Consider the following 22,573-nt stretch of genomic DNA (forward strand, 5'->3'; position numbering starts at 1 on the left):
TTGATTCTTAACAGTCAGGATATTTTTCAAACAGGGATAACAAAGGGTTTGAATACTTCTTGTCAGGTTGGAGGCCATACTACCACTCATGTAAGTTCACCCTTGTCATTGGAAATAGTAATTTGACAAAATAATCTTAACACAAGGTCCACTTACTAGCTTTTTGTGCAGCTTTCACTCACAGTGTATCAAATAGCAGCTTGTGGCGTTAGCTCAGTACTAAACGGTTATTTTCATTTCGATAAGGATATCCGGGCCATGTTTCCCAGCAACAAGGAAGCACTCCTCAGCAATATTTTGTCTTTAACTTCCTGTCTCCTGTTTCACCTGTATTCTAAAATTTTTTATATATTATTAATAAATATTTCACCAGTTTTACAATATGATTTACAGCATTTAGGACTGCCATAGCTGGAAGAAAATGAGAGACTTGAGGAGCTCTCATGTACAGTGTGAGGATCAGCTGGTCATGTTATTCTGGTTAACAGTCATGATGGCTGGTCAGAATGTATTGTATTTGTGTTTGTGTGTATAACAAAAGTCATCTGAGTTAGGCCATTTGAAATATCTGCTAATACAATATTTCTTGATCCAAAACTCAATCCAGTGCTGAGTGGAGATTTATCTGGTTTCTAAATTAGTTAGTCACTATTACACTATGCAGGATTTTCTTTTGTCTTGTGAACAATCAGATCAAACACACCGTCCACACCATACATAGCTGATCATTTTGGACTTCTTACAATTTCCCAAACAAGCAGATTTAATGTGTAATTTCAGGGGCACATAAAAGATTTGACATAAAATATCAAATAATAGTTCACAAACATTTTCAGTTCCCAATGATATAAAACAGAGCAAAGTAGCAAATCCTCACATGGAGAAGCTGGAAACAACTAATGGTTGGAACTACTAACTATCAACTAATTGTTTGATAAATTACTTAGAAGATTTAATAATGATCAAAATTTTTGACAATTAATCGTCTATCAATTGACTTACTTACTCAACTCTTTCCTGCACCATCAAATTAAGAAAAAAATGTCTCCACTGATTATATAGACGTCTATGTAGTCTGGTTAAATTGTTATCACCTCAGTGGCATTCTATTTAACAGAAAAATACGCTTCCTCTATCTCAACCTGGCTGTTAGCATTACTGAACAATGTATTTCTTTATGTAATCTTGCAACTTTTAGCAAAAACAACCACAGCAAATGTAATGTTTTTAAATAGCTGACTATACAGACTGTAGTGTGTAGTTGCAGAAACACTCCTGCAAAGCTAATGACAGTTTGCTAGTTATAATCAGCAAATGTTATCATGCTAGCAAACTTAGCTCAGATGGTGAACATGCGAAACAACTGAGCATTTTAACATAAAATAGAGTAATTTAGCCTGATGAAACACTGTTCAAGAGCCCTACTCCTGAAGCATAATGAGTTGTTGATGCTCATTAGGCTTCCTGGAGGCAGAGAAACAATATTTAACTCTGCAGTTCCCTCCAACATATACTAGTGTAGTTACATCAGGGTGCTACAGCTGCACAGAAGATACTGGCAGATACTGGGAACATTGTGATCACCAGCCCATGAAAATAAGGTTGAAAAATGAAGCAGGTTCCTGCATGTGTATGTATTTGTTTACATGAAAGAGCAACGGTATAGTGAAGCATCTATTTTGCCTAGGGGAGTAATACCTCCTAGACGTACTGTAAATACTGAGCTATGACAGATTTAATCATGCGTATTGATACATCCAGGCTTGAAATTATATGATTTGTATGCTATTATTTTACCACTTTGTCCTGGTTTACCTCAAGTCATTCAGAGGTGCAAGACAAGGAACTGCATGCTGAATGCCTGCAGCACTTCATGTACAGTAAAACCCAAAGTGACCAGCTCTATCTGTGTGAAGCTCTGAAACATGGTTCACTATCTTTACTTAACATATCGAGTTCTGACACTTGTCAACAGAACAAAGGGCTTTTTAAGTGTTTTGCCTCTTGAGTCACAGTCACTCAAATCCAAAAGATTTATATATATAACTGCCTCTTATACCTCTTGTACCTGCCATACAACCGTTTTTTTGGTTTTTTTTGGTTAGGTGTGAAATTATTAGCATCAAAAGCTGCGCTACCTCACCACTTGCTGTTCCTGTGTACTACTGCAGTCTCGCTACATGCCTACATGCTGTTTATCAGTCTGTAGTGATAGGAAGCTGATTGCACACTATATAGAGTGATATAGGTTTGTGACTGCAGTATGTTACTATTTAACTTGTTTTTGTGCAAATTTACCTTTGACAATATCTCTATTCAAAGCATAACAAAGTGCTTGTCATTCTTACTCAGCACATTAAATAAACAGTAAATATGCATGATCATTGTAACATTTGAAATACAGTGTTTGGATCTTTGTTTGAATGCGTGACACTAAACTGCATCCAAATCCATGTAGGCATAAATTGTGGGACTTTAATGTTCAGCTACTCTATCTCGCTGGTGTCAATGTCGTTATGAGATTCGCTGCGAGCGAAGCGAGGAAGCAATAAAAAAGTCAGATGACAGCTGTATTATAACACCAGAGACATACATTGTTTAGCCAGCCATGCCTTCAGCCATTCTCTTCTCTCCTTGAAACACAAGGCTGAGATGACTCATTTGCTTTTAGTTTTGCTCAAAGTCTTTTATACAAATGTCAGCACACCAATTTGAGTAGGAAATTGCACAATAATGTCCTTCTATGCAAAAACTTTTTTCAAAAAAATAATGATATTTTTTGGCAGGAGGCATCAAATTCTGTCATTGCCTGTCTGACTTGAGATGCCAACACTCAAATTGCTAATACAAGATGTTTTGGCATAGTCTCAGCTGTTACTTCTTTAGCGCTTTAATTTTTTATTTGTTCCAGAGAAACAGACAAAATAAAAACAGACTCTTTCCCACAAACCAGCAGTACAAAAACTCTTGCACCATAAATCAAAATGTGGAAACAATATATCCTTTTAAATTTGGATGATGAGTGGAAGCGCAGGGAGGAGTGACGGGCTGCTTCCCAGTCTCCCTTCCATGCTGCTGATGCTTCCAACCCCTAATCTTGACTGCGGATGCAAATAGTCTAAAAAACGTCCCTACCAAACATTTGCATTTAAACAAATAGATAAAGGTCATTTTGAAAAGCTGCCTCCTCATGACTGCAGTGTGAGGTGGCATGTTCCATGTGTCCCTGCCCTCCTGACAGCGTGGTTAAAGCTCTCATCGTGGCACGCCACTCAGTATGGTGCTCTACACTGGGATTTAGCTACTGTAGGCAAATACAGCAGAGGGAGAACAGAGAGGCCTCTGTGTGTGTGTGTCAGACTGCTCAACAGCATCATGGACACAGGTAAGAAAAACTCATTCATATACAACTGCTTCTGCTGTCATTACTATTCTTATGAATACATAACATTACATACGTAATTTATATTAGATTTTTCCTTTGCAAAAAAAAATATTTTTTCACTTCTTAAACTTTTTTTTGTTTTGTTTTGTTTTTTGTCTTCCTAACTTTAATGGAGATGTGCTTATTATTTTGCCAACTGGTAGAGAATATAGCAGTTTTTTTGTTTTGTTTTTTTAAATATGTACTGTATGACGGTGTAATTTGTATTTTTTGCTATTATTTGATTACATGTGTGCCTGTTAAATCAGTCATGATATTGACTTCTCATAAGAAATAAGCTGATTTAGTAGTAATGATACATGAAAAGTATCAGCAAGGATAAAGTAAGATGCAAATCAGTGTTTGATATTTGAAAGCTGCTTTTAATATCAATCAGTCGTAAGTTATCATATGCTAATTAATATCGTTTATAACATAATTTTTGGAATGATACCTCACAGGGTGCTGTGCAAAAAGGCATTTTTTAAATTTTAATCTACTTCAGAAAACATTTCATATTTTCAAGAATCTGCACTGGCAGAGCAAAGTTGGGGCTTATCTAAAAGATCCATTCAAAAAGCTGGGATCTTTTACATAAGGTTTTTTGCATGCAATTTCCGTTTGCATAATAAAGTTTGCATTTTCATTGAGTTTATACATCTGCTTCCCAGGAATGTCCCCAAATCACACCAGCACACATTTGAGATTTAGCAATAAGTTGCTACTATGATGCATGCATATTTTGTATTATGTACCTAATCTTTATTCAAGAGTTGTCAAACCTCTGTTTTATACCATTAAAACTCCTCCAGTCTTCCTTCACTGTGAGCTTTATGCAGCTGTTTGTAGTAAATTGCCTCTTTTTTGCAGTCCATTTGCATTGACCAAACCGGAGGCAATTTCCATGACATTTACACATGAATCCCAAAGAGTCATTCGCCTATATGCATAAAACTGTGAAACATTCAAATGAACACATTTGTGGGAATGGGTGAAAATTTGTATGAAGTTGTGTTGCAAGTGACAAGTCAAACTGTTTCTGGATTTGTATCATCATGTTCATCATGAGGATTCACAAGCTGTTTTTCTGCTCTGCCTAGAATATTCTAAGAGGGTCTACCAAGGTGTTCGAGTCAAGCACACAGTCAAAGACCTGCTGGCGGAGAAGCGATCCCGACAGACAAATGGGCCGAGATACAGTGTAAGCACAATCTCTTCTAAACCACTTTGCTTTTGTCCTGTCCTGTCTCTCCCCACTTCATTTTTCTCCTAAACCAAACAGTGCAGCCACAGTTGACATTCTGTTGGTGGCACAATTAAGAGGTCGCCTTTTAAAAATCTCCTCTCTTGTTTACATTTTGGCTTGTTTTGTGGACTAACGATCCATGGTTGATCTATTGACCACCTGTACCCCCCCCCTGTCTTTCTCCGCTCAGAAAACCCCTCGAGCGTTCGCAAAGCCAATCTGTAAATAGCTGAGCATGGTGTGTAGAGAGAGACACAAAGCGTTGAGTCCCATCCTGACCTCACAAAAGAAAACTGACACAATGCTCGCAATGGCGACAGCCATGATCTCCAAAAACCTTCCCCTCAGGTGGAGGCGGGGGCGGGGTGGGAGGATTGAGTTGGACAGGTACCATAGAGAGACAGAAAAAGGGCCGCGCAGGAGGCTGCCTATGCAAAGTTTGATCCACACACACCTGCCAGCCATATTGTCCTCTGCCGTGTACAGGCCGCAGACAAACCTCCTATTGTTGTCTCAGAAACACACCCCAACACACACTCTCTCTCTCACACACACAGTCAGAGAAATCAGGCTCTGCTTTAGACATGTGCATGCACAAGCAAGACTGGCTTTTCATCCCTAAACTGCCTGTCAAAAGGCTTTTACAGGACAGTATTCACTATTTGTTTTCTGTTGGCATCGGCATGTCCACTCTATAGGTATGCATGCCGCTAACGACTCGGGTAATTAGGGGGTTGTGTGAGAGACAAAAGAGAAGATAGCATCAGATGGAACAAAGAGACAAGTCTAAAAATGTATCTCTTCTAATGCAACACTTATCGTTTTATTGTTGAGAGTGAAATCTACAACTGTGTACTAAAACCAAAGGGTATCATTTGGAGTTTTGTAACTTCAGTGCATGTAGCAAAGAGATCACTACCACCTGGCCTAATATGAGTAAATGTAGTATGAAGTAGAGTGGGAGGACAGTAAAACAGCTGTTCTGCTGACAGATTGAAGTTTTATTTAAGCAAACGTTTTATGACCGAGCTACTCTGAAAGATGAAATATACATGTGGTTGAGTTTCACTTCAGTTGCCAGATAGACACATTGGCAGGGTCTGACTTGGACCTAGCAAGTGGGTCAGCGTAATGACCTGACATGTTAAATTAACACATGAAGTGGCTCAGAGTGGGTATGTTTCCAAAGCCTGATATATCTTATTCCTCAGTGCCACAGACTTCTATTGTGATTTCAAATCTATTTCAAATGTAAATGTTTCAAATGTATTTCTACATTAAATATTCACAACTAAATAAGCAACAAAGTTAAAGTTTAGAAAAAAAAAACTCACAAAATCTTTGTTATTGTGTACTTAGAGTTTAATGCTCATAATTCTGCTTATCAGCTTCATCAGGGCTGTGTGGGTGTGGTTTGGACACATTTCAATGACAGTGGCCTGGCAACATAAGCAAACAAAACCCCACAGCTGTCATCAGAATCAGTTTCAAACATAGCTGAAGCCTAATTGGTGTGTTGGTGCCTTTTTCCAACAAAAATGAAAGTAAAGCCATAGAAATTGTGTGTGTAAAATAACCAAAACTGCTCCAACTTTGGCAGAAAATTGCGTGTTTATGTAAGATCTCACTATTCAGAATAACAAGCTGACTGAGAAAAAGGTTTTGAGGGCCTTTAAAACATCAGTGAGCCACAACATTGCACTAGGTGGCATGTTCCTTTATTATCCTGAACATGGACACTGTAGTTTATTTTGTCTCAATCCCACACACACAATTCTGCTTCTGCAAATGCTCACAAGAAAACCAAATGTGTATTAATGCGCAGCTGCAAATAGTCCCTGACAAATGTAGTTTTTACTCCTCTTGGAGTGAAATTTGCTAAAAACGACAGTGCCCAGCTGTTTCAGAAAATTACAAAGCTTTTTTTTCAAATTAAACTGATAGCATCTACTAAAGCCAGAAATGATTGGTTGAATATTGTAACTGTATTTTGTTTTGAATGCATTGTCCAAATCTGACTTTAAACCATGTGTTAGAGCATGTGGAAGCAGCAGTAGGCTGAAGAGGAGACAAACATCTCTGTCAGGGGTCAGTGAGTCCACAGAAGAGACAACACCAACCGCTCAAGACACTAGCTCCTTTATTTGCTCCTCTCTTAAATAGGAAAAACAATCTCTCTAACTGTGATAATGTTGTAAGTGTTGTAGAAGTCAAAAATCTGAAATATCGGGTCATTTTACAGTTGTTTAACCTTTTCTTATAGATGCAAAAATCAGGACAGAAGTTGAATTTGCATCTATATAAAAGAAGAGTAGCAGCACTAAAGTCAGACTGTACGTTTTGAATTAAGAAACAACTCATTTTCCTTCTTACACAGTAATAGTTGAAATCATAAACAATAAAATGCACTCATGTTATGCAACACTGATGTTTTAGCATGTACCATTACCCTGTAGCTGCCACTTGTGACCACAGTTCAGCATAATTTACAAAACTCACACAATTAGTTTCACAATATAAATGTGACTTCTAGCTACAGCAGTACATTTTAAGTACATTTAAACAACCTGCTGCTGTCTTCTGGGGTTGAGTAGTTCATATTATTGAATAATTTCATATTTCTTATATCAAGTTAAATGATAACAGCAGACTACAGGCCATAGTTACTGTGTTGTGTGCAGGTACCTGTCCTGCAGTTCAGAGCCTATTCAATAGAAGGTTTACTTGTATGTTTATAAATGACAAATGAAGACCTGATGATACACAGAGACACACAGTAACTAAAGCCATCCACATCTTTATGTGAGCTAATGCTGCCTTTTATCTCTTGGAATAAAAGGCTATTGAGAGAGCAGAGCAAACACTGACCACAGAGGGAGTCTCCTCGTGTTGGGACACGGAGCGCCATGGTGATAATATAACAATCTTACCTCATTTCACTTTCACTTACTTCTCTTCTCTGAACAGTTCTATGGAGATCGTCTGTCCAAGCATGCCGGCTGGTGTTACATAAATAATCCCGGACTGTGAATGACAGTTAGTGACGTAGAAAGCTGTAGTTAGTGACATTTTAGAGCTTGCAGAAGAATGTATTTGTCTCTCTGGCTAAAATGTTAAATACAGATGAGTATAAATAACAAAGAGAAAATATATGTGTGTGTGTGTGTGTGTGTGTGTTCATTAATTGTAGTATGAAAAAGGTGCGACTGTTTTTGAAATTTCAGTGTGCAACAGATAATGGGAATATGAGAATATGAAGAATGTTTTGCATAGGAAGGAAGGGTTTTTCTGTGATATATGGTTAAATTAATCCATCATCATTACCCCACCCTCTCTCCATACAAACACACACACACACACTCTCTGAGCTTGAACGAGCTGATTTCCATACGCAGCCTTCAGAGATGCACTGAGCCGTACCTGGGCCACATGAGGAAGTCTTGGCACTGGCAAATCACATTCAAATTTTGCCCTCAAAATTTGCTTGCCTCCCAGCCAACATGGGCTTAATATCAACTCTTTCATGTTGGCAATATGCAAATAAGAGAACCTATCCTGTGAAACCATGTCTGTGTGTCTCTGCCCTGCATGCCTCTGTTCTCTGCACAAATACCTCTTTCTAAAGAGACAGATAGACAAACAAGCTTATACGATTAATAATAAGACAGCATAATGTAAATCTTTATATTAAATAAGTCTAAAATATATTATTTATCAAAAATGATATGAGTAGATGAGTCAGCAGACAATAAAAGGATGTAGCGCAGATGAACAGAGCATACATGAGGGACATTTAACCTCTTCAGTCCCACATGAATTCATTCATGCTGTGCAGCCAAACAATGTCAAACTCAGTGAACTTTATTCAAAATTCGAATGCAGGTGGCAAAGTTTGCAAAATACGAAATATGTCGGACTGAATTTGGGTAAAATATGTATAAGATGATAAACACAATACTGAAAATATTACTATTTGATGTTATGGTGTAACCATAGAAAACAGAGTCTTGGGTTTGAATATTTCATACAGTGTAAACATGATATAGTGTATATATGAAATACTGTCATACAGGGAAAGAGAAATAACAAATTAAGATACAAATATGTATTGTAACACAGTTTCCTAACCTCATCTGGATTTCTAACCCTGTTTTTAGAGTTTAACTGTTTTGCAGTTTCCCTTAAATTTCCAGCAATAAGTGAATCATCAAATTGTCATATGAATTAATCTATTTTCAAGAGCTAAGAGTGAGATTCAAATGGCGAATAATGAAATTATTTATATTTTTTATTCAAGAATATGCAGATACAGTAGTGGACTACTTTTTGGAGTATTTTTACATTACTTGAGTATTTCCATTTTCTGCCACTTTGTACTTCTACCTTTCACAGGTGTGTAGTTACTTTTCAGAATAGATTTTACAAAAAACAAAACAAAACAAAAAACATATGATAAGCCTATAAAATGCAATTTATCCTTAAAGATTAATCCAGTGGTTCCCAACTTTTTTGGCTAATGACCTCTTATAAAAAAATAAGTAACTAGTTGGGGCCCCTCCACATGTTTAAACTGTTGTAACTGTAAATGAGTTTTTAGCAGTTACACCAGAGAGTGACTCCCAAACTCAACCTTTCAGGTGGTTTCATTAAAATAACCATTTGGCCCAAAGAAACATTATTATATTCAATATTTCACAGAAAAACCAAGATTAGAGAAAAATAAGTAAGTAAAGTTTATTTAATATAGCACCTTTTACAGAGCAAGGCCACAAAGTGTTTCACAAGAGTAAAATTGACAATGAAATAAGACCATAAAAATAGTACAGTAAAAGATATAGTAACAGAAACAAACAATAAAGAATAAGCAGCTACATAGCTTAAAAACATGCAATGCAATGCAAACACTGGACACGGTGACATGAGACAAAGGCCAGTTTGAATAAATGAGTCCTCAGCTACTTTTTAAAGGCGTCAACAGAGACTGCAGATCATATGTGTATAGGTAGAGTGTTCCACTGTGTCAGAGCCACCACTTCAAAGGCACAATCACCTTTTGTTTTTAGTCGAGTACAAGGGACAACCAGTAAGCCGTGGTGAGAAGACCTACTGGTGATATAAGGATGGAGCAGGTCAGAGATGTACACAGGTGCCTGACCATGCAGGGCTCTGTATGTGAAAACAAGAACCATAAATGAATCCTAAACTTAATGGGAAGCCAATCTAAAGATGACAAGATAGGTGTGATGTGAGTCATCCTGCTGGACCTGCTCAACAGCCTTGTGGCAGAGTTCAGGACCATTAGTAGATGGTCCAGAGAGAACTTGCTGAGGCAGATGAAAAGGGAATTGCAGTTGTCTAGCTGGATGATATAAAAGTGTGAATAATCATCTCTAGCTCAAGTTGTGATATCACAGACCTGAGTTTGGCAATGTTTCTTAAATGGAAGAAACATGTACGGGTTAACGATTTGATATGTTGATCGAAGTGCATAGCCTGATCAAACATAAAACCAAGGTTTCTAAGAGTAGACTATACAGCTGAAGAAAGGGACGCAATACACTGAGCAACCTTGGAAGCTATGCTATCTGAAGCAATGATAAGGACCTTAGTCTTATCTGCATTTAGATGTACAAAAGTTTTTAGCCATTTAGGCCTTTATGCCAGTCAGACAATTGTGCAAAACAGATAGTTTATCATTCTCATCATGCTTAAAAGAGACATACAGCTGAAGATCATCAGCATAACAGCGATAAGAGATACCTTTAAATTTGCTAATAATATGAGAATATGAAAGCAAATAGTATAGGACCCAAGACAGAGTTTCAGACATGTAGGAAAAGCTGAAAAAACTGAATGCAAATGTTTTCTTTTCAACCCCATCAATCATGACCTGTATATAAAGTCGTTAAACCAGCTCCACCTCACCCCAGCCACAATGATAAAATGCTGCTTACACATTTATTGGCTTGTGATCCCTTAAAGTGAAGCGATGTCTACTAACTCTCAGTACCAGATGCTTACGTCAAAAAGCAATTCAACAAAAGAGTGACTGATTTTTTGAATACTTGTTAAAGATCTGAAGAAGAGAATTTATCCTGAACTTAAAGGACCAGTGAGTGGATTTTAGTGGCATCTAATGGAACAGACTTGGCAGAAATGGAATATAATATATTATAATAAGTATGTTTAATTAGTGTACAATCCCATGAAAATAAGAACTGTTGTGTTTTCATTACCTTAGAATGAGCCCTTTATATCTACATATGGTCAGTATCCTCTTCCACAGAGGAAACCATGTTGCACCGCCGTGTTTCCACAGTAGCCCAGAGCGGACAAACCAAACACTGGTGCCAGAGAGGGCCTTTCGCGTTTTTCACGAGTTTCATGGCCGTAGGTTCTCCTATATGCTTGGAAGGGGAGGGTGAGAGGAGGGGTACTCAGCTGGTTGCAATCTGCAACCTCACTGCTAGATACCACTAAATCCTACACACTGGACCTTTAACAGGAAAGACAGCAAAGATTAGAGGGAAGTATGATAACATAAATATAATTTTGTTTAGCAAAAAAGTGTTTTTGCCTGCTTTTCTGTGCTATTTATCATCTTGCAGCCCCTCAGATGAATTTTATGACCTGGTGTGGGGCTTACACTTGCTGACAATTTCCTTTAACAATCTGTTTTTTTAATACGATACTATACTGGTGTATTTTTCATAACAATTTGGAATATATCTCCACAACCTTGGGAACTGTTGAAAAAGAAATCTTTTGCATTTGGCTATGTGCCAAAGTGCAGTGAACTTCTTTCTGTCCACAAATTTTTATAGACTTTTCCGTTGACTTCATATGTTGGCTGTTTGCATAAAACATTATGCAAATCATGTCATTACCAGACTATATGTTTCCTTTTATAATCCTCTCTTATCTTTTTTCTTGAGTTTATGTCTCAGATGTATTTCACCATTTTACCTTTTACCTAATATTTAAATTAATAATTAATTCCCATGTTTTGTCAACATGACAGAGAAAACTGAATGTAGAATATGTAAAATAATACTAACTACACAAAGTTAATACAGAATGTGATACTGTGCTGTACATGCAATATGTGTACAGCAGTTTGGTATAATATAAAGGAAACATGTACATTTACATATTTACCATTTGTGTAAATATGTGTGTTGTATTCACATTATATTTCTCTTATTGTCAGGAAATCTCAGTTTGCTAGTTTTTAGCAAATGTTACATTTGTTATGTAATGGGAGGAAATTGTGCATTTGTTGGGGACTATTTTCAGCAGCGGATTAATACACATTTGGTGCTCTAGTAAGTATTTCTGACAGCAGGACTGTGTGTATGGGACTGAGTCAATATAAACTACAGTGAAACAGTGTGGCTCATTGATGTGTTTTAATACTTTTTGGACAACAATAGAGCTCTATGACACAGGAATAAGACATTCACAGATAATATTGTTATTGTTAGTAGGATCAAGTCATTGTTGGTTTGGGTCTTTTGATGGGATTTGTTGACAATAACAAAAACATAGAATATCACTATCCTTAAAGACACATACAGACTAATATGGGTAAAGGTACAGTATGTTAAATATAGCTCTTTTTATTAGAACACTTGGTAGAAAATATGTCATTTTCCTTTTTGCAGCTAGAAGAGAAAATAAGAAAAAATGCTGTCAGCGTTAAGACTGACTACAGTGAGACTATCAGCAAAATCTTGATGTAAGAGGCAAACCTCAGCTTGAAGTAGAATCAGACCATATGTTTTGATGTGGCAAGTTGTTTTCTCATGATAAGTCAACCAGAGAATGAGCTTCAGCATAGTGCACAGTCTCTACAGTAACAGAGAGTGAGTGTAATTCACTTGCAATTAAAATGGCGTCTAGTCTGTATGCTGTCAAAATAAGTTGTATTACAATGTCATCCTCATGTCAGTCTTATTTTTCTGTCACAGGGAGGATCAACCACTCCACCGTCTTTTGTCCAGATGCCAGGTGAGACTGCAAATTAGTGATGTGCGAGTCATCAAGAAATCGTTAGAAATGAACGACTCTATTTCATTATTTATTGTGCAACTTTTATATTAATTGTATTTGTGGAGATGTGTCAGATGTGTGTGTCAAGTTAATTACTGTGAGAAAAGAAACCACTTTGATGCTTGTTTCAACTCATTACTGGCTGTCCCAGCCCTGAGCTGAATGAATCACTCACATGTTCCACACCACAGTCACCAACCATCCAGGAATTTTAATTTGTCTTTTTGTTAGTGGTTTACTACTTCTCGATTCTAATCGATCAGTCATGAAATTCAACAGTGTGTAATTTCTGATTAGCAGACTGCGTTGCTATGGATACCGTTCTGATCATGGATGGGACTGACTGCTGCTCAAGTCTTTTAAGCAGAATGACAGACTTGTTTTTAAATGGAAACAATAAAATCATCGTAAACTATTTTTCAGTTATTTTTTATTACCAATATTTTGTATAAAATAATTGATTTATATCATAAACAGCCATGTATTTAGTGGGATTAAGTACAGCGCGGTGTTTGGTAACATTAATCTAACAGATGTTTTTTAGAGGAAACAATACAATCATTTTAAATTCATATTTTGTGTAAAATAATGTATTTCTTCAATGGTGCAGTTGAAGCAATTACATATTGAACCATTAAACACCTCTAGTTCAGTCAGTTTAGTTCAGTTTTATTAGTTATATGTAGGTTAACAGGATCCACGGTACAATGAGATGTGTGGGACAAGAAAACAGGTCAGCTCTGCAAGAAGAGCACTAGTCATAAAATATAGAATATGAAATTAAAAAGATGAGATGACATATAAATATAATATAACCCAATATACATATATGAAAATAAGGATTTATGTATAAAAGTAAAAGTGGCAAGTACAAACAACAGTATTGCACATTGGGTATGTAGCAGTCTTGGCTCAATACCAGCAGTCATGGTTGATCTCTATTCAAATCAACAACATTCTCCAAGATAAATATTTCATGAGATTTATTTATTTGAACAAATCAGGTTTACATGTAGGCTGTAATGAGTAGAATGCTCCTTCACCAGTGGGGGATTCCCCAGGATCTGAATGACTGACTCAGTAACTCCAGTGACTTAAAAATCAGACTCTCTTATGTGAGTGACTCATAAAAACTCCGGTCAGTAAAGGTCAGTAAAGAGTCAAACCTCCCATCTACACTGCAAATCAAGTAAAAAATCAAGAAACATGAGCACTCACTCGTTCCTGCCTGCAAGATAAATCTGTCAACACAAACTCTATCAGCATTGTAATGATTAATTACTACGCCTGGAGGAGATTGTGTGTTTAGTCATGCGTACCCGATATGTGATGATCCACTAAAGTTAGGCACGTTAAGAAATGAATAAATCCCTGTTTTGAGTGAGATTCAACTCTTCTTGTTTATTTTGTGTGGTGTGTTACAACAAAATTTTCTAAATAAATAACGATGTTTAAATTGAGAATTTTGGACTTATCATCCTGTTTATTGTTGCCTTATTAAGCTTATACAGGAAAGCAACCCAGGATGCTCGGTTACAATACCATTACACTATTCTATGCAGACTACACATGCCCACAGACACACTTGGTGGAGAGCTGCACTCTACTGAGTGCACTCATCTAGTAATTACTGTACTTAATTCTTAGAGGACCCCAATTAGCAAATTTTAAGGATCTGTAGAATCATTTAGTGTGAACGCTGTGGTTAGACAGAACAGTTTGTTGCCATGATGAAGATGAGGATATAATTTCATATTGTTTTCTGCAGGGTCTCACATGCTGCCCAGCTACTATGGCATGAGACGTCCCTTCATCTCCGACTCAGACTTCTGCCCGTCCACCAAGCAGTTCTCTCCTGATGTCTACTCCTCCACACTCGGGGGTAAACCTCTGGGTTGTGAGCCCTCCACCATGAGCAGCTACTCCTCCCTCATCGACAGCTACTACCCCGAGACTTTCGGCGACTACCGCAGCGCCGCCGCCTTCTCCAGCTCAGGAGGATCCTTCCTGCCCTCGTCGGCCCTCTCGTCCCTGCTGCCTCCCTTCAGTGGAGAGTCCTCACATTTATTTCTGGTAGGATTCAGGATTAGTTCCTCTGAAAATCCAAACCTAATTTACGACACATTTTAGAAACAACTTCATGAAATTACGTGCTGTTATTGCTGTGATAGGTGTGTCTCCCCATGTCCTAAACCAAGTGCATCCTGGGAAAGCCTTCAGACAGCCATGACAGTGAAAAGAAATGTTCAAAAGAACAGCTTCAAGTTGCTTCAACAAGATAGCTGCCTCCAAAAATGCAATGGTGTTCAATTTTGAATGCTCAGATCTCAAAATGAAATTGGTTGACGGAGACATGGTCTTTTGTTAAACTTAAAATTCAGCCCTAAAGACTTTATACTTTTAAAAACTGCTATTTGTGATGTATGGCTTCATATTTCTGGGTACAGTTAGTTGTTTGTGATACTGTACATGACTCTTGTGGATAACTGGAAACATACAGGCAGCAGCAGACATTAATGGTTCATCTCACATTTCTGTTTCAGTTCTTCACAATGAAAGACCACATGCATGCACTGACATTCAGTACTCCCACAGGAGGAAATGTATCACAGAAGAGACCGTTAACAGTACAGTAGCCCCAACAGACCAAAACACTGCAATGTCAGCAGACCAGCAGTTATCCATATGTCTATGCTCATCCTCCCACATATGATAAACAGCAGCAACGGTACTGCGTTTGTTTGAAAACCTCAAAGTGGGACACATTTAGTTAATGTATCAACCTTTGAGGGAGTCAGCTAATAGAATGGAAACAAACAAAGACAAACAGTGATGTTTTTCTTTGTTTGGTTGCTTACAAGCAGCAGAAACCTGTGCAGAGGTTCTTTTTGACTTTAATGAATAGCATGCTGCACTGAGGATGTAAGAAATGTTGTTAAAAACACACAAACTTTGAATATGTGAGTCATGTTTGTTGCCAGCACATCATGAACTTGGGTTTGAGAAAATATGCTTGACCTGTTGATTATGGAATTTAAAAGATTGTTTTACTTTTTTTAGTTTTTGTAGAGGTAAATAAAGAGTTGATTAACCCAAATTACAAAAATATCATATTTTCTCAAAGGGACACTCCACTAGATTTACACAATTTTCACTCATGATCACATAAAGTCTGTGTTTCAAACTGGAGGTGTGAAGGTAGACAGGCAGGGGCAATGATGAGGCAGTGAGGGTCTAATGAAAGACCAGCATTATTGGAATTGTAGGATCTACCATTTTTAGGAATTTGACCCAGACTAGGGATTATACATCAGGATATTTCGGTCTCTGCTGCTTCAATTTTGACCTTTCTTTTGTTCTCTTGTGAGTCCCCCTACTTCATTGAGGTCCGATATTAAATAACTAGAGTCCTCTTTTAACAGTCGTGCTATCTATCCAAGCAGACAGGTTTATTTTCATATGTCCAGGTTGTGAAATATCCATCTCTAAGGTTTGGCAGCCCTGAAATTTCCATGATTCTGTGAACAAATAAATTGAAGTGTAAACCTTGAATCTCTACTGAAGAAACAGTCCTTATGAAAACTGTGACAGCGATGTTCTTTGAATTGTCCAGATGAACCAGGACATTGTTTCAGAAGAGATTTCACTGTTGAATTTTAATGTCATTTTTCAGTGCTGTGAGCACCACAAACTAAATGCCATTCACTCTCATTACATTGAGGTGGAGGCAGATATCTCAAAACCTGGGCAAATAAAACTGTATGATACTTGTGTTTAAGAACATATGTTTATATAAAATATAAATGATATCATGCCATTACAAAAGAACTGCTGTTGTGATATGCGGCTGGCAGTTTGGCAGTATCTGATGGTGAATGCTTCCTTTAGTCAGTGGAGGAAATGAATGAATGAATGAATGAATGAATGAATGAATGAATGAATGAATTCATTCTCTCCTCTCTTGTCTCTCTGCTTCAGAGGGACTCATGGGAGCAGTCGGTTCCAGAGCCAGTATCGCAGGTGGAGGCTCTCTGTCAGGACAGCCTGACCTCCGTCAGCGTCCCGCCCTCCATGCCCAGCCCAGAGCCCCCTGGGAGTCCCTCACAGTACCGCTCCCCCAGCCGAGGCACCTCCATGGGCCCGGTGTCCAGCAGCCAGCCCTACACCCTGCACTCCCTGGAGGACGCTCACTACCACCCCTTAACCGCCAGCAGCTCCTACGCAGTCCCCTCCTCCTCCTTCCCCTGCCCTCCCTACATGAGCAGCCCCGTCAGCGACCTGGTATCCAAGATGGTGACAGAGGATGCAGCCGACAGCCATGGCAGCCTCCCCCCCAACGGCGAGCCTCACTCCTCCTGGGCTAAAGAGGATGGAGTGAGCTCCTGGTCGCCCTATGAGATCAGGAGGACCTACTGACTGGATGAGGGGCCAGAGGTTCAGAGGAGGTTTTACAGACATTAACACAAATCAGAATAAGGTGGAGACGAAGGAACATACCACTCTTCCTCTGCTGACACCAGCTTTATGAACTCAACAAGCACTTGACTATGCAGAGATAATTCACAGGGAGGTTTTACTTTTGAAGGCTGTAATTTGATAGTAGGATTGTGGTAGTTCACCAAGGTTTTCTTGTTGCAGCCTGATCGGATGGGAGATTCCTGCTTATTTGTATGAAGAGTAATGTCTTTTTTATTTGATGTGTATGAAAAGGAGTGGACAGTATGGACATGATAAGCCCCAAAACTAATAGGGCCATGACTTCTCATGATGTATAATAGGAAGATTTGTTGTTGTAATAGGAAAGCAGGAGTGCATGTTGCATGTTAAAAAATCTTAAATGCTTCAGCATATTAGTGGCCCTTATTTAAGAAGACGTCTTAATAAAGAATTACTTAAAGGATGGGTTCACAGTTTTTCCAGTCTGTCTTAAAACAACAGTCTGGTGTCCATATGACCACTGAGAGAGGTTTTCCTTGCTGTAATCATTCCTCCTGTTCAGACTGGCTATTCAAAGCTATTAAAATAAGCTGCCTGCTTATTTTACCTGATTTTATTTGTTTCTAATTTAATGTCTATTATTTTTCATATTTAAATTTGTGTTTTACTCCCTTTGTGTTTTATAATGTGTTTATTTTTTATGGCTTTTAGTTCTTTTTGACCTCTCTTTTTTAAAAATGTGTTTTGTTTTTATTGTTAAGCACTTTGTAACTGTGTTTTGAAAGGTGCTATATAAATAAAGTTTATTATTATTATTATTATTATTATTATTATTATTATTATTATTATTATTATTATTATTATTATTATTATTATTATTATTATTATTAATATTAATATTGTTGTTGTTATTATTATTATTAAAAGATCCTTCAAATGTGTTTTCAATGTAAGTGATTGAAGCCGCAGTGTGTCCACACAATCATTTGGTGCAAAAATGCATTTAAAAGTTGATGTGAAGCTTCTATGAGGCTTCAGCAGTCTGAGTTAGTCTTATCAAGTAGATATCTGTTGAGCTGTGGTGGTAGTATAGTAACAAAAAGAGGGACTTTGGCACAAAAAAGACTGTAATGTTGAAAGATATCTACTTGATTTGACTCATTTGGACGCTAAAGCTTCATATTAGCTTAAGATAAACTTTTAAATACATTTTTGCACAGAAGGAGGACTGTGGATTTTGTCCCCCATCACTTACATTCTAAGTACATTATGAAGGGATCTTCTAATGGTCAGTATGAACAGGAGGAATGATTACACCAAGAAAAACCTGTTTCAATGTTCATTTGGGTACCTGACTGTTGGTTTAAGACAGACTTGAAAAATTGTGAACCTGTCCTTTAATGTAGGTGATAAAACAAAAATGAAGAGCACAAGAAACATTATTTATGTATGACTATGACTAAAATAATCATTGTTCATCTGTCTCATAAGACATATGAAATTACATATTGTTGTTTTTTGCTGAGGGCCCCTGGATCCAAAGCCACTAACACTTTATGTTAACCCCCCTATTTAGCACCATATAAACAATGAGTAAATGATTAATATCACACTGTAGTGGTGTTGTAAGCAGATGATTTTTAAGTGTTTATTGATGTCTTTGTTAACAACTTTAACTAAAAGCTAAAAAAGACATAAAAGCTCTTTCAATGTTTCCTCTTATCAAGTTTTGTATTCTATCATAGATCTTATAATTGGGGGGAAAACTCTTCAATTTCAAATCACTTTCTAAAAATGTTTGAAGTGAGCCAGCACTGTTCATAATGAAGTCTTTATTTATATTTGCATTGACTTCATAGTGTTGAAATCATTTCAAATGTGAATGCATCACTTGCATTTCTTCACTGGGGGTTTATTAATATGGATGTCAGAATAAAGTATGCTTATTAATGCTTACAATAATGTAGAGTGTAGTGTGTAATGAAGCATTAAGAAATTAAAAAAAGGTTTCTAATGTCATGATATGGGTTTAAATTTGGTTTTATTTTCTTATTTTATATGTATATATATATATCTTTTTTAATGGTATCTGATATTCACTGGCTGATCAACAGTGTGTTACAATGACCACAAACTGTGTAAGTTGGTAAGCTGTTAACTGTGTAAGGCAAGTTTCAATCTACTGAAGATCATCAAATGTCTAAACAATATGTTTCATAGGAGAAGTTATAGATGACATTAATAAACACTTAGAAACATCCTTATATCTGCTTACAACTACTCTACAGTGTGTTGTAAGCCATTAAATTATATTCTAATTACCAAAAATAATTAATAATAGAAATATATAACTTAAGCCCAAAAGCAACAAAAAAGCACACACACAAATAATGAGTCAAGAAATGGCTAGATTCATATTCTATAACCTTGAATATGTGCCCACATATCATAACACTTGGTGATTGAAGTGGAAGCTCTCTTGTCTTCAATACTATTCTTATATTGGCTAAAACATATTTTTCTATGTGAAGACAAACGAGTGTTTGACTTTTACTGTTTTTCTTTTGCTTGTGAGGCATCATCTTATTTTAGAGGCCATCACTGCAAAAAGGCACAGGAAGCTAAATGATTTCAGTTAAAGCCAGCTCTAGAAACATTATGAAATTGCTGAAGTTGGTTTATTTTATTTCTGTTAGGAATACTTTTTTTCCCCTTCTTCTTCTTCTTCTTCTTCTTTTATTTAAAAAATGTTCTATATGTTGTGTAGAAATACTACAGGTGGGACTAAAGTGTCACCAAAAGCCTTTTCATAATCCTTCTTTTTCATCAAGCTCTTGCCATCAGATAAGTATTAAATTATTAATTTTCTATTTAATTAACCACCACTGTTTGAATTGAGTAACTCCTCCCAGTAGGTTTAATGTTTTTCTAGAAACTGACTGCAGAGAGTAAACACTGATTGAACTGTGTATCTATAACATGCCACTTTCCCAAAACTTAATTTTAAGAAGTTGTTATGTTTGAATAAGTGAATAAAGACTTAAATACTGACCAATTCATTTTTTTTATAAAGCTTTAAAAGTAAATCCACGCACTGCCACACACAGCCACGAGGGCAGCTCAGTTGGAAGAAGTTCAGTTTTCTGACCACTAGGTGGCGCAGCGCTGCTGCAAGAGGAGACAGAAAATACATGGAGGTAATGAGAGCAGTGAGCTGAGGTGGAAAACACTTCATGTGGTGTAATGTAGTGAGAACAGAACTTTATTTCAAAAACAAAGGGCTTGGAATGAAAAAAGAGGCCTTTTTAAAGTAAAATGTAAATATTTAATATTGATCAAAATGTTTTATTTTCTTTATGGAGTGGGAATATTGCTGCCACTGCTACTATTAGTAATAATCAGAATAACTAGTAATAATAATAATATTAATGATAATAAATAGTATGATAAGTATAATAAGTATAATAAGTATAATGATAATAATGATAATACCGGGGTTTCATGAACAACTTTCTCTGTAAGACAGAAATGCTCCAGATGTTTACAGCTGCTTCAATACGACATAATTACTATAAACTGTGTTATTTTGCTGTAATCTGTAATAATTTAGTTACTTGTTATGTGCGTCTCACATTCTGAAATCATGCAAAAGTTAATTTCGAGATTTATATCTATATCTATCTATCTATATATATATAATATAATTTTGCCCTCTAATGCACAGAGACAGTTGCCAAAGCTCTTAATTCAATCTATAGTAAACTTTTTTAAAAAATAAATGTTTTAACTTTAAACCACAGTGGCAAGTTTGAATGGAAGAGATTTAGTGCTGAATGAAAAGGTCTGATCTAAATTTTAAAAGACACCCTGTCAAACTGGGAAATCCTTCCTTATTCTGAAACATTTATTTAATGTAATTAATAACTAAAAGTGTGTATAAAAGTATATTTTAAAAGCTGGAAGGTGCTGCCTGCAGCCTGCAGCAGATGAGAGCACACACAGCACTTGCTGGAGGAGCTGAAGGCCTGCGATGGCAAAGATGACTACTGCCCTTTGCCACGCCCACTTCTTTCCCACTTTTATCTGTTTTTCTCTGAAATTAAGCTTAAAAATATGTTTGAATATATTATTGGCACTTAGAGTGGCTCCAGTAAACGTGTAATCACCGATATATGGTCAATTGTGGTGTTTAAGTTGCGCACAGGCAGCACCCAATGCTGTAGTGCTTAATGAGGGGGTGTGATGCTCTGATATTGCAAAAGGAGGATAAAATTAATAAAAGTATGGTTTCTTTTCGGTCAAAGTGTGAAATACTATTATATTATATTAAAGTACAGCTTATACAACGTCCATGCGTAGTGATTTTTGTTGAAAAACCTATATAAGTCGGTTGCCTCTGAATATTCAAATTGAAAGTAACGCGCAATCAAATCATTGTCAAATCATTGAGTTCTAGGGGTTTTAAATAGTAGGCATGGAGGGAGAAAATCTCAAACTAATATGTCCCCAGCTATATTACAATATTGTTGTATGCTCTGACGCTGCTGTAAGACATTTGTGTTGAGATTTTTGGAGACTTTTGCACAAATTTCGTTCTTGGCCATTTTGCTGAGGCAGAAAAGGACGTTGTGGAGTCCCACAGGTCTTCTCCAGGGAGCCTCTCTTCATCTCTGCCATCATGTCTGGTGAGTTTCACCTCGGATTTTCATCTGGAAAATCATTTTGTTGCATTTTCTCCTGTTAGACAGAAAAGAGAAAAAGAGAATAAGGAAGATGTTTAGAGGCAATTTTAAAAGAACACCTGAGTCACGTGTAAAATTAGGAGGGCTTTTTTCTTATAACTTGCTCATTTTATCACACATTTAAATGATATACAAGATGACCAACAGTTAAATTAAACTTCATGTGGTAAATCTTTGTAGTTTAATGCCACCTGTTTCCTAACTGATGGGTGGATCAGAAGTGTCGGCTTTTTTTTTTCCATTCAAACAGCCCCATGCAGATTTACCGACTTTTATGCATTTATGTTTCATTCTTTCAATCACCGCCTTCTAACACACATCAGGATATGCAGATCATCGTTTTCAAACATTTCATTTTGTCATAAAATAATTACAACTAGACGTAACATTTCAGCCATAGACTTTGTGCTCGGACTGCTTGTGCGTAACAGGACGGCATTTGTTACCGTGTTAGAGTGGGATGTGTCTGCTGTGTAATTTTGGCCCCACTATTTGTCACTTTTAAGACAAATCATGAAGTAGCATTTAGATGTATGAATATTTATCAGATGAGGTTTCGCAGCGGAGGCTTCGTCTCTTATCAAATCGCCTTTTACCAAACGTCTCGCCACTCCTGAGTGCTTTAAATTACGCCTTTAGGCCTAAATTATTTGCACCTATGCGAGGCGTTCC

The 22,573-nt window shown here is 37.0% G+C and overlaps 1 protein-coding gene across 1 annotated transcript; it reads left to right on the forward strand.

Moving 5' to 3' along the window:
- The first annotated feature begins 3,306 nt into the window (after window positions 1-3,306).
- Window positions 3,307-17,809, forward strand: c6h11orf53 (chromosome 6 C11orf53 homolog). Its single transcript, XM_044354596.1, has 5 exons — window positions 3,307-3,385; window positions 4,525-4,625; window positions 12,641-12,680; window positions 14,491-14,795; window positions 16,701-17,809. Exons 1-5 carry the CDS (start codon window positions 3,376-3,378, stop codon window positions 17,136-17,138), a joined length of 894 nt encoding a protein of 297 aa, XP_044210531.1. The 5' UTR covers window positions 3,307-3,375; the 3' UTR covers window positions 17,139-17,809.
- Window positions 17,810-22,573: the final 4,764 nt, after the last annotated feature.

The sequence above is a fragment of the Thunnus albacares genome, chromosome 6 (genome assembly GCF_914725855.1).
Source record: "Thunnus albacares chromosome 6, fThuAlb1.1, whole genome shotgun sequence".
In the NCBI taxonomy this organism is placed as follows: Eukaryota; Metazoa; Chordata; class Actinopteri; order Scombriformes; family Scombridae; genus Thunnus; species Thunnus albacares.